The following is a 13,458-nucleotide window of genomic DNA, read 5'->3' on the forward strand; positions in this document are numbered from 1 at the left end:
GCTCTCGAACCTTGTGTGCCTGTGGTACATCTCGACCGAGCAAGATCAGGATGCTTGCTGATGGATCTATAGCCGGGATTTTATCCACAACCCGCTTGAAATGTGGATAATGTCTGGCGATCTCAGGTGTGGGGATTTCAGACTTATCATCAGGAAGCATGTCACATTCGATTAAGGTGGGGAGTGGAATGTGAGTCTTACCATCTAATGACTCCATGATGAAATTGTTAGCTCGGCGCCCTGTAGTTTCCATAACTCCTGAGCAGGTCTTCAAGGTGTATGCTGCCGCGCCCTCTGTAACTCCAAAAAGCTCAAAAAACTCTGTTCTTGCCAAAGACTTATTGCTTTGCTCGTCGAGAACAACGTACGCCTTAACAGCTTTCTCCCTCTGGCCAGCTGGATAAACTCTGACAAGACAGATTTTGGAGCACGACTTTGCTCTGACGGTAGTCCCACAAATGTCTGTGCATTTTGCTGTGACAGCTTGAGGAGCTTCTTCTCCTTGCTCCCCGCCTTGCTCTCTTGCGGTTACAGGAGTCTCTGATATCCAGGGGGCCGGCCCTGGGTGTAGCGCAGTAGGGTGGTTCTCACTCTTGCACTCTCTGCACTGAACGTTTTTGTGGCAGTCTTCTGCTAGATGAGTGAACGAAGCACAGCACTTAAAGCAAATATTATTCTCTCCAAGATAAGCTTTCCTTTCATCCAAAGATTTACTCCTAAACCCACGACAGTTTCTGAGGGGGTGTGGTTTGTTATGGAGTGGGCATTGTTCATCTGGTTCGGCCCTCCTCTTCCCTGAGAGGCTGGCTTGCATGCTTTTAGAGTTTGAGGAGACTTCTGTCTTTTTGACAGAAATGGGTATTTTCATGTTTGATTTGAAGGGGTGTTCTGGCTTCCCCGTCCTCCAACCACTTGTAAGAAGGGCAAAGCTTGGATCATTGAGCATTTTGGCTTGATCACAAACAAACTTTGCGAAGAAGGAGAACGGTGGGTAGGACGCTTGATGATTTTCTTTGTAACGAGATGCTAAAGAGACCCACTTGTCATGCAGGGAGTATGGCAACTTTTGGATGATTGGAGTGATGCCCCGAGATGTGTCCAGGTAACTGAGGCCTGGTAGGAACCCATCGGCTCTGGCGGCTTCAAGCTCCAAGAGAATGTCTCCCAGCTCTCTCAGCTTTTGATTTTCTCGATTAGAGATTCTTGGAAAATCATCCAGTTTCTTTAGGAGAGCTTCTTCAATTGCTTCTGGCGATCCATAGCAGTCTTCCAACCTTTGCCATACCATACTTACACCTGCCGCTGCATCGTGTATGTGGACTGCTCGTATCCTCTTAGCATGCTCTGATGACTTTGGTCCCAGCCATTTACATAACAGATCAAGCTCCTCTCTTGACGTCAGTTTTAAGTCCTCTGTAGAACTGTGGAAAGATTGCTTCCAGGCCCAATAATTTTCTGGCTGATCGTCGAACCTTAACAGCCCAGAGCTTATCATCTCTCGCCGTATTAGATACTTGGCCAAGTCTGTGGTCGATGATGAAGTGGGCTCGTCAGTCCTGGCAGCACCTGTATGAGACTGTTGGTAGCTACTGCTGTATGGTCTCATATCATGTGACTGTGTCTGGTGTCTGTAGGTATCCCTGGATGGATTTAAGCTGTGTGAATGTTCTTGCTTGAACGGGGCTGTCCTGCAGGGGCTTTGAGTACGAGGGTAATAGGGAGTGGCATCTTGACTCAATTTGGATGTTCTCTGAACAGGCAAGTCGTATTTGCTGATCTCATCACTGTCGACTGGTAGTTGGTGCATCAAAGTTGGCATGAGTTCTGGTAGCTGTGAGTTTTGGTGAGGTTCAGGACTTGGATTACGCTCAACGTATTCATTTTTCAGGCTAACCCGATCTAACTCCCCAAATTCGTTTTCAACGGCTGCTTCAAGAACATTCGCTTCAGCAATGGCAGCTGCAGCCACGCTCTCAAGCCTCAAGGTATGCAAACTGGCTTGCAGCTCTGCTTTCTTCCTAGCAGCCTCAGCTGCTGCTTTTTGTTGTTCTTCCTCAATATATGCTTGTGCTTTTAACATATCTGCCTCTTTTTGTGCAAATAGTGCTTGAGCACGGGCAGCCTCTGCTTTTGCCCGTGCTCTGGCTGCAATGGCACTGGCTGAAGAGCGCTGACTGGCACGTGAGGTGTTGGAGCATATTGACCGCGTCTCAAGCGTGTCGTCGTTACTATCCATTGTAGCTTAGAAGAAACAGAAGAAACTGTGTTTCCACGCAGATCCACTTTTCTGTAGGTAGCCGTGTTGGGACGATGCCTTTTTACTATTCTGCCCTCACTAGGGTGTAAAGCTGGTTTCTAGCTTGGCAGATAGCTAACAGGTCCACAATAAACATCCAGGAGTCAGCGGATACGTTTTAGATGTTTACTGTTGAAGCACTGTAAAACTGGTACAGAAACAAAAATAAAATATTACATTTCTGCTGTAATTGCATTTTCTTTACAACATCAAACATTAAGCCATGCACTACAATGTATATAACACATAAACACAAACTTATCCAAACCCTTTCACTGGTTATCAGGCTCACGCATTTAGCGATTAGCTTAATGCTAACATTACATGGGAAATCCCATAGACGGGCTAACGTGTTAGCATCGCGGCCGTTTTTCTTCACAAAAGAAAGTTTTCCACACAAACCTCTAAACTGCTACACAAAACTATCGCGGGAAAGCTAACAAAACAGATAGCAACTACTTACAGGCATGTGCTCTCTCAGGCTCAGCAAGAAAAAGTGAACAAAAAGTGGAACAGACGACAGTTTGTCTAAAGGACTGTTTTTCACTGGTGAGGTACTACGGCAAGTCTGCTGGTACAAAAAACACACACTCAAATGTTCATGCCTGCCTTAAAGGGGCAGCACAGGAACACTTTGTGTCTAAAAGGAGCTGAAATTTATTCTGATTTATGGGTCATTTTTTTAAAGAAGGCCATCCTGACCACCATTGGAGACCACGTGTGTCGCACTTTAAAGAGCAGCAACATATTTCTCAGCTGCTGATGCTACTTATTTTTGCCTTTTCCTGTAGGCTAATTGTGAGAATGATCGTCTTTGTCCTTAAAGCTGCAGTCAATGCCGGTTTCACCACTAGGGGCAGACGTCTGGCAACACTAACAAGGATTTATACTTCTGTGTTAAAACTATTTTGTAGGTACGTTATAACCACAAACCTTTCCAAAACCCTACACTGTAACCTGGCATGCCTCCCTGGAAATGCAGTCCACAGCCACTGTGATTGGCTACTGTGATTTGTAGTTATACACAGTAGCGGGGAGTGACACAATACCAGTCACCACGTCAGTGTAGGGAATAACAATCATATCCTCAAAGGAAAGGACAAATTAACTTTCAGAACTAAAGTTAACTTCAAACTTGTAGCAGTAGTGGTGGGTATTGTGCAGGCAAGTTCTTTCTAAATTTTTAAAATATACTCTTACTAGCGCATGATGATTGGTCAGTTAATCAGTACTCAGTCACACAGAATACTCAGTAGCATCTGTTTCTAAATGATGACTAAAACAAAAGTAAGGCAAAAAGTTAAACCACAACAAAAAGGAGTGTAAAAGAAGCATTTGAGCGTGGAGTCCTAGAAATTCTGTTACTAAATTCTGTCAAAATTTTGAATCCTGTGAGTTTGTCGTTTATTATGAACTATCTTGCAATCATCCTCTATAAAAGCCCAGAGAGTGGGAGTTCTTTAGTATTTTGTAGTTCTTGAATTCGTGCTTCACTTTAACTCTCTAGATCTTTTTTTGAAAAAAAAAGACTGAAGGATTCAAATTTGGGTTTTTCAAACCAGAGTGCTCTTTATGTTGCGTATACTTCTGCACACACATATTTTGATATTCAGGAACGGTCACAGTCCACTCAGAAAAATCCATATCTGGTAAAGTTTGCCTGTAAATCATCAACTTTTTTATACATTTCTGTCATAAAGTGATCCAGTGAACTATATTATGTTCAGTAAATATGCAAAACTGTGACCATTTAGAAGCTTTACTGCAAAATAAAAATGTGCACACCTGCTCCTTCCCTTTGCCAGAAGCACCAAGGGTTAACTGGCTCTAAATCAGAAACTCACTGTTAAGAATAGCTTTAGTGACTCCAGGAATTTTGCACATCAAAGTTCTTTGCACATTTAACTTTGTTTTACACCAAACTGAACACTCCTTAATATCCAAATATGAGAACGTGCACATGTGTGATCATTCACACACAGCTCACGGTGGAGCTGTGTGTGAATGATGCTGAGATCAAGTGAGCTCATGAATAATAAACAGGACATGCATTCAACCGTGAATATTTCACGGTGCGTGAAAGTGAGCAGAAATGCATAGCAGTTTGGCGTGGACCTGTCGACTGTCAGAAGAGGGATGCAATGGACGGACAGATACGCAAAAAAGAAGAAAGGCAATGAGGGCCGAAGGTTTTGACAGACTTGTAACAGCAATTACAACATTTGGAGATTTTTCAAGGCAAATTCTATGTTAATAAGTTTGGTTTACACTTCATTTTAGCTTCAATGTGCGAACTTCTTTCACATATTCATGACAGACGTGACCAGCAACTCTGTAAGGCTGCTTAGCTAAATGCTAACTTGCTAGCAAGCTAGCAACATTAAAGTGTCTTCAGATCATAGCCGTTGTGATATACAGATGAAATGTAATTGACTTGAATTGATATTAGTTGGTATTATTCACTGTACTCGAGTGGTAGAGCTCGTTTTGTCTGAATCTTTTCTTGTAACATATGTGCTTTAACTCACTAGCAGTCACCCTTTGAGAATACTGTAGCACAAACATATTGCTGTATAATAGATATACAGTCTAGCTGTTCAACTGAAAATGATGTCTGCAGCTATAACAAACTTAAAATAGACTGTTTAGGGCTTAGAGGCATGTACAGAATAAGATTACTTTAAGTACTTCATCCATTTATTGGTGAGAGAGAAAAAAAGAATACTTGAGCCTTCAGGCACCTGAGAAAACATATCAAACATGAGGTAGTTTTCAAGGCTGTGATGGTACATTACATCTCCAAACAGACACATGCTCGCATTCAGCACACAGAAAATTAGACAGATTAGCCAAAGCAGGTTGAGACAAACGAGCAAGCAGCTGAAAAAAGAGACAGTTGCTGCAGACGGTACATGGCTGGAGGTGTTTGCTTCAGTGTAGGTTTCAAGTAACTGCCTGCTGTGGGCCATTAAACATGTGATTCTTACCTGGATAAAGAGTGTGTTTGTGTTTGTTTGTGTGCGTGTGTCTGTGTGTTAGTGTTAAAGTGTTGTGCTTCTCAGAGAAAGCAGAGAGAAGGAGATGATAGCAGCTCTGACTGCCTCTTTGTCAGCTTGGACAGTCTCGGTTGTTGTGTCCTTGGGCAAGACACTTCACCCGTTGCCTACTGGGGGTGGGGCAAGTGACCCCTACCCTCTGTCAGTGCGCTCCAGTGTGGCTGTGGCTACAATGTAGCTTGCCATCACCAGTGTGTGAATGTGTGTGTGAATGGTTGGATGACTGGTTGTGTAAAGCGCTTTGGGGTCCTTAGGGACTAGTAAAGCGCTATACAAATACAGGCCATTTCTTTACAGAAGCTCTCCATCAAACAGATGTCTTTGCATCACTGCCACCATCTTGCTCATGCAAACTCAGAAACTCCTTTAAAGCCACCTCAACTTTTTATATCAGCGACTCAGCACATCTCCTAATATTCATTCTTGATTACTATGATTAGCTATTGTTAGGTAAACTTGCATGTTGTAATTCTTTTACTGGTGAAGCTGTAATCAGTGTTTTGGTAGAGCTCATCTGCAATGTCGGTTGGCAGATACTGATATCACCATGTGGGGTTTTTTTGTTTGTTTTTTTTCAAATAGATTGCAGCAATGACTATTGCTTAAAGTATTCTGAGAACTTTGTGCAATACATGTGGTAAAGTTTGCATCATTATTGAACAGACGGTGTTGTTGAGTCTTGCACTGTCTTCACTATAAGCTGCTGTTTGTAAAATACATATATATTTGTTTCCCTTTTCCAGTGTTGGTTAGTAACGGAATACATGTACCGCCGTTATGTATTTAAAATATAAAATATGAGTAACTGTATTCCGTTACAGTCACCGTTTAAAAAGGTGGTATTTAGAATACAATTACTTTGTTGAAATAAATGGATTACACGGCGGTATTTTCCTGTTTCATATTGTGGCGGGTCAGGACTGTTTCGGTTTTGTTTGACAGCTACGTTCTGTTGTTCCAGGTGGCAGCATTATGGTTGCCATGGTTACAGGGTGAGCTCTCTCTCTGCGTGTTTCCTGGGTGAGAGAGCGCATTTTTTGTTGTTGTTGTTGTGCTAAGCTAATAGGGAGAATGCTACAGGCATAGCTCTAAACTAAAGAATGTAGCCTCATGGGCAGTGTAGTCCGTGCTGCATGGAGATGTGCCCGTGAGCGCGAGGAGGGAGAAAAAGGCGAGTGGAAAAGTACAAGTTGCCATCGAGCAGAAACGGGAGCTGGAAGCATGTAAATATAATAATAACCACTGCAGCCAAGAAGAGTGCCTGACGAGCCCAGTTGTAAGTAAGCTATTAAGACTCGACTGTACACTGTGTTCGCGTTTTCCTCCGAAACAATAAGTTCCGTTGGAGCAGCCTTTCAACGCCTCTTTGTCTCTTGCAAGCAAAGTTGACCCAGACAACAAAGTAAAGCTGTTTTTCGGCTACGAGCCCGACACAGAACCCACCATATTAGTCAGAGGTCCCTTTACTACGGGTTCGGAGCCGCGGACCTTCAGTAACAGTAATAAATCACAGCAATAGTACATTCATGTAGTTGTAAAAAGCATGATAACATATTAAGTAATCCAAAGTATTCAGAATACGTTACTCTCATCGAGTAACGTAACGGAATACATTACAGAATACTGTAGCGGGTCAGGGCTGTTCGGGGTTCTGTTTGTACAGTTGTGTTTTGTTTATGTTGCCATGGTGACGGGTGACGCCCTCTGGCTGCGACAGTGTGTCCTTTCGGGGTCAGAGGGCGCCCTTTGTGTTGTTGTTGCTGTGCTGTTGCCGCGCTGAGCAGTTAGCTAGCGGCACTGTTCTTCTGCAGATGTCAATAAACGGCTGTGTTCCCTGGCTAGCTCACGGGAAGCAAGACCAAACGATACCTCCGTCTCTTCCTTGTCTGAGCTCGCCACAATACATTTTAGGGCATGTATTCTGTAATCTGTAATGGAATACATTTTAAAAGTAACCTTCCCAACACTGCCCTTTTCATTGTAACTCTAACCAACTATGCATGCCGTAATCTCTCCTGATATGTCAACATTGAGACTGCAAAAAATTAAATGCCTTTCTGAATAAAGCAACAATGTAAAAATGCTTTCAGCAGACAATGACTGCACTGGCTTAAATGTAAAATAACCAATGACAACTAAGCCTTATAAAACTGTATATTTTTAGAAGATAGGAAACATAGGGCAACTCTCTGTCTGTAGAAGACCATGTTACATTGGAATGGTATTCATTCAAAGACAATATCTGATGATGTTAGCATGTACATGCGTGTTAAAAAGGAAGTACTAAAACCGAGTAAACAATGTCATTCAACAGCTTGCAGAAACACTTTTAGAAGGAGTAACTTCAAGTTGCTTGAAGTGCTTGTTTTCTAATTCGATCAGTTTCTCACATTATTGCAGAGGAATTTTGGCCCACTCTTCTCAACAGTGTTGATTCAGTTCATTGAGGTTTGTAAGCATTTGTTTATGCGCAACCCTCTTATAGTCCTACTAGAATATTTTTGTTGGGTGTTGTTGAGCTTTAGATCATTGTCCTGTTTGGCCAAGCTGTATCTGTCAGACAGACAGTCTTACATTTGACTTTAGAATAATTTGTTATACAGAGGAGTTCATGGGTGACTTTTTGACTGCAAGGTACAGATGTCCTGTAGCTGCAAAACAAACCTAAAGCTTGACAATGTGTATGAAGTGTTTGTGCTGAGATGCTGACTTTGGTTTTTGCCAAACGTGGTGCTGTGCATTACGGCCAAACATCTGGCCACTTTGGTCATGTCTGTTCTTCCAAACAAATCATGCTTGTTCAGTCTTTTTTAATTGTATAAAACTTTTTTAAAAAGTTACAACTTTAACATTTAACTTGCTAACTGAGACCTGTAGAGCCTGATGTGTAGTTCTTGGGTTGAATTTGCTTGGAAGATTGGTCTTATATAACTTCCACTTGTCAACAACTTTAAATGATGGACTTCAAATTGTTTGGAATTAGCCTTATAACTCTTCTCAGACTGATTGGCAGCAAAGTTTTTCTCTTTAAGTCTTTGCTTTGTATCTCCTACATACGATTGTGTTGAAAAAACCTGAACTCCAGACCAGCAAACCCCTGCTTTTATAGAGTGCTTAATACTTTTTCATAGACTGCTTCTGTACTTTAGCTTAATTTTGATGTGTCACATATTGTTGTTCATCTGAGGCTGTATTTTTCATAATTTAAAACCTGCTAAGGAACAGAGTTTCTTTTTGCCATAACTGTAAATGTGTTTTCCTTCATCCCCACTTTTCAAGCCTCTCTGGAACAAAAAAATAGTTTTATTCAGGTAAGCTTGAGATCTGGATCCAATCCAATCCACAACTTTACTGATTTGGCTCATTTTCACTGCTACCATCGCATCTCTTTCAGAGAAAAAGCTATAAAAGCGATTGTGAACTACCTGCTGAGCAGCAAACCAAAGTCATTAGGATCTGGAGATTGTTAATATCACACACAGTGTTGTGTCAGTCAACCTTGTGGATGTCGTTACTATTCTTTTGTGTGATTTGAAATTTTATTGACTTTTATTGACACGTTTAAACGTAACTTCTGTTGGCTTCATAAATAATATGCAGCATTTAAACACATGTAAGTCTAATTTGTGACTAACTGTGTAGCATAAGCAGTGCAGTATCACATTACAAGAGTCTGCTATACAGTGACGCAGTCTGCTGGTGGTGCTGGAGACAAGGCCGTCTTCGGAGCCAAACTGCTATTGTGCTAAGTGCCTTTTTTATGCAAGATAAATCATTCTTAAACTTGTGAACTTCCTGCGATGCTGCAGCGAAGCAGCCTCCTCAGCCTGTCAAAAGCCTTTGCTTCATCCACAATCCCCCCGCCGTATCGCCGGGGACCTAATTCTGCCTGCAGGATGTGTGTGTGCTTAGGTTCGCCTGTCTTTGTGAGGACATTTTTCTCAGGTCCTCATTCCTTTATCAGGCTCTTTCAAGGTTAAGATGTGGTTTGAGGGATCAGTTCGGGGTCTAGGTTAAAGGTTCGTCTCTTTGGAAATGACTGTGCATCTTTGTGCTCTGATATGTGAGAATCCATCTTCATTTACTTTAAACACATGTCCTATATGCTCTACACATGTAAATCTTCAGTGCGGCGGTATTTGATTGGCTGCCTCCTCAGTGCTGAGACTGTGCCAGTGACACAAACAAAACCGATCTGTTCTGATGAGGCCTGCAGCAAAGGCAAACATTTTCACTGAAACTGCAAATATTGTCCAATCATCACATTTATAATTAAGATTTATGACTGCAGTGAGAAAAGTGTACATTTTGGAATTTAACTTTCGGCCTCCCTAAACCGCACGTCGTAGTGTGCGGTCATTAATGAAAAGTCATCGATATGATTGTGTCTCAATTAAAGCAGGATGTGTTGCGGGGCTCAGCTGGTTTCCTGGTGTCAGATGTGAATAATGGTGATTACTGCAGAGCAGAGTGGGCTGACAGAGAGAGAGTGAGGGCAACGTGTTCAGCATGTCAAACACTTTGAATCCTACATCAAAGATACAGTCTACTCCTGACAAATGCAGCTTCGAGATAGGACGACCTTTTATAGTCCTCTAAAGACACATACCCTTTTTTTCAACATATTTATAGAAACCATCATTCTTGTTGTTGGGTGATTTAAACATTACCTGCTTAATGAGTCCAAAGCACATGTGGGTCATTTTTCACATGTGTCAGTAATAATTACAGCCAGAAGGACCTTCTTTTCCCTCTATTGACTGCTGCTCTAATAATTTAAACACCAGCTCAGTGTAAAATGTGAAAAACTGTGAAAAAATGGAAATCTTTCTGCTGTTCTGACAGATGGAAACATGCCAGCACCAACATATAGGTCATTAATTAACCCACCAAAGATGAGCCTCAGCAGAGTCAGACCTCATTAAAGCACATCTAATATGCCACTGGAGTGCCACTAACTCTGGTTGCTGTTGTACACAAAAACACAAAATGTAAATAAAAGATGGAAGTAGCCCATTTGGAAGTTTTCTTACATTTGGCATTTTGTCCATTGCCATCTTTATATGTTGAAAATGGACGTAAGCAAGGAGTTGATCTGGCTGAGAGTCGACTAGTCAGTGATGATGCAATGGCATAAAGTGCATCCTGCTTTAGAATCTATTTTACTCTAAATGGATCTTGAATTTACTAAATGAATGCCACGGTGTGTTCAGGGAGACTTTAAAATATCAACTGAAACTCTAAACTCTTTACAAATTTGTTTTCTAATGTCATTAATCATTGAACAATGAAGTCATACAAATATATAATTTCAAAACAACTTCCTGGTTGTTTAAGGCACTTCCTATTTGACTTTTCAGATCTGAAGGTTAGGTCTATCTGAATTATCTCTGGTTTACCTTAACACTGACAAGAAAAGAAGCTAACTTGTTTTAAAGTCTTTCCCTTTATAAATTTAAATGTAGTTTATTTGCTTTCTGTTTCTTTTTGTTAGTCCAGATAAAATGACATCCCCAATAATGAGTTAAATTACCAAGAACCAAAATGTTGCTCCGCACTTCCCCTGTGACACTAATTGGACCAGTGGAGGCTAGTTAGCATTGCTTGCTAACCTTCCCTTCCTTAGTGGCAGTGCATACTGGGGTCTCCAGCCATCAGTGACCCATAGCATAGTAAATTAGTAAAGAAAATAGCTGGCTGGTCCTTCGAGATCAAAATGTAATTTTCTTGAGTGTTCTATTTAAATGGCAGAATAATTAGGTTGCATGAATCAATAGAGTGCCATAAGCAGAGGCAAAATGCATTGATACACATTAAAAACACAGCTTATAGCTGTACCACCCTGAGCACACCCATCCCGTCTGATCTCAGAAGCAAAGGAGGGTCAGTCCCGCTTAGTATTTGGATGGGAGACCGCCTGGGAACATCAGGTACTGTAAGCTTGGGGTGGCTGTAGAGCAGGTCATCTGCTAATTGGAGAGTTTATGGTTTGATCCTTGGCTGCTCCAGTCTTTGGCAAAATACTAACTCCAACTTGGTCTTTGATGCTTCTGTCATAGAGTGAATGTTATATTGAAAGCGCTTAAGCATAGAAAAATGCTGACGTGAGTAACGCAAGTTGTATAAAGTGTATTGAGTGCTCCAGCAGAGTAGAAAAGCACTATGTAAGAATCCATTTACCGTTCAAAACCCAAACATTTCAACAAAAAGCTAAAACTTTAAATTCTATACATATACGTTATGCAGTAAATGCAGCAAAGGGGAAAAATGTAAACTGCAACACATCGTCTTTGGATCATGTCTGCACAAAACCTCATTGCATCCTGGCTTATAGTTGTTGATATAGCTCAATGTGGACCAAAGTGGTGGGTTGACTGAAATTTCTACTGAATAAGAAAAGCATAATTATAGAAACGGTCACAGTGGGTGTCAAGACACAGGAACAATGGTGCTGTTGTTGCTTTGCATGATTCCTGCTTGTAATTGGTATGGATGCAGCTGAAAAACCGGCCTGTCACACAGAAATGTGGGATTTGTTCAGCGTCACCGAGCGCTGTCAGTTTGTTCCTCTGATGTTCTCCGTGTGGCGTCGACAGCTCGGCTCAGCGCAGGGGTGGGAAACTGTTAATGAGCGAGATGCCGGCCCACTAACAACACACATAAAGTGTGTGTCTGTGTGCGTATTAACCAGCGAGAGAGGAGTTCATATCGCAGTTCTGTGTGTTTTCTAAGATTAGAAACTGCTGCTTAAGTGTCAGTATATGTGTGTGTACGTGTGTGTGTGCTTTAAGCTTCTTTTCTTGGTAGAAAGTCAGCTGGGATTGGAGCATTTCTTCCTAATTGCCTAAAGATTTCTCTGCTCTTGCATCAACTTCTGGCTTAGTGATTCATTTCCAGTCTCAAGGATTTTCTTTGGACTTTGCCATGTTTCAAAGTCCTTAACTTCCTTTTTTTGTATTCCAGAGGTGGACTGTGACTGTGGCTTGGAGTGGATGGGCCCCTGTGTTCTCCCAGCCAATAATCCATCCCTCCATCTTACCGTCAGCCGGAGGAAAGATCTGATGACAGGACTGCAGAGAGTGGAGAGAAAAGACCCCCTGCTATGGCCAGTGGTACATATTGAATTTACTGTACTTTCTGAAGATAGGCCAACTTTGTTAGGCCATGTTTTTCTTCTGTGTGTGTGTGTATGTGTGTATTTTTTCCTTTTTTTGCAAGAAAGGAGGGAAAAAACTTTGCCAGGATTCTGTTGGGAAAGTTTCCCAGAGATAGCATAAATCCACGTGGAAGACAGTCCTCCTTGTTGAAGCCTTTTCTCCACATTTGTATGCCTGATCTGTCAGTTACAGGGGATTGAAAGTATCAAAATAACTTCCTCTGACCATTTCTGAGTTCATCTTCTGTGACAGCAATACTCGGCTGTTTGACATATTTTGTCCCCGGTTGTGCTCTGCAGTCTCCTTTTGTTATCGTGAATGGATCTATTTTCTACAGCAGAATTTATCACAGGAGCCTTCAGGAACTCCTGCAGCTAAAACTTTGCTAAGTTAACACTCAAAGTGTGCCGGCTGATTCTGAAAGACTCGTTATAAAACACTTGTGAGCTTGGCTTAATACTTCGCTTTCTGTACAAGACAGTCACACTGGTAGCTTATTGAAAAGCAAAATCGAATTTTGTAATACGAGCCGTCCCCACACTTTTTAAAAACCTTTCCCAGAAAATATTACCTTCTCATTTAATGCAGTTTCATCCTGTATTGCATTCAATGTGTTTTGCTTGTCTCTGCTACAGCAGCTGATGGTGTAGGCAACCTGGGTGCTGAGCAGAACCACATTAGTGTTCCTGTCGCTGATCATGGAGCCTGGGCCACGGCCATGAACAACCTGGGCATCATGCCCATGGGCATCAGCGGGCAGCAGCTGGTTTCAGGTACCTTCTACTCTCAACTTTACAAAATTTATTTCACTGGAAACCATCGATGGTTAATTATATTGAATATTTTTGTTGTATGCAAACTTTTTATTTGACTTAAGGATCAATGAAAGGATTACACCCTAGCAATTATCATCATCTTTATTACCCTTTATCCAGCCCATCATCATATA

General features: G+C 41.7%; 1 protein-coding gene across 1 annotated transcript in view; it reads left to right on the forward strand.

Annotated features, from left to right (window-relative positions):
• Window positions 1-13,458, forward strand: part of enox1 (ecto-NOX disulfide-thiol exchanger 1) — a 137,252-nt gene that overhangs the window by 80,312 nt on the left and 43,482 nt on the right. Inside the window, exons 3-4 of the mRNA XM_005751919.2 lie at window positions 12,316-12,464; window positions 13,145-13,282. Of these exons, the coding sequence (XP_005751976.1) occupies window positions 12,455-12,464; window positions 13,145-13,282 (148 nt within the window). The 5' untranslated portion in view covers window positions 12,316-12,454. The remainder of the gene's footprint in view (window positions 1-12,315; window positions 12,465-13,144; window positions 13,283-13,458) is intronic.

The sequence above is a fragment of the Pundamilia nyererei genome, unplaced genomic scaffold (genome assembly GCF_000239375.1).
Source record: "Pundamilia nyererei isolate P.nyererei 1_Seehausen unplaced genomic scaffold, PunNye1.0 scaffold00334, whole genome shotgun sequence".
Classification (NCBI taxonomy): Eukaryota; Metazoa; Chordata; class Actinopteri; order Cichliformes; family Cichlidae; genus Pundamilia; species Pundamilia nyererei.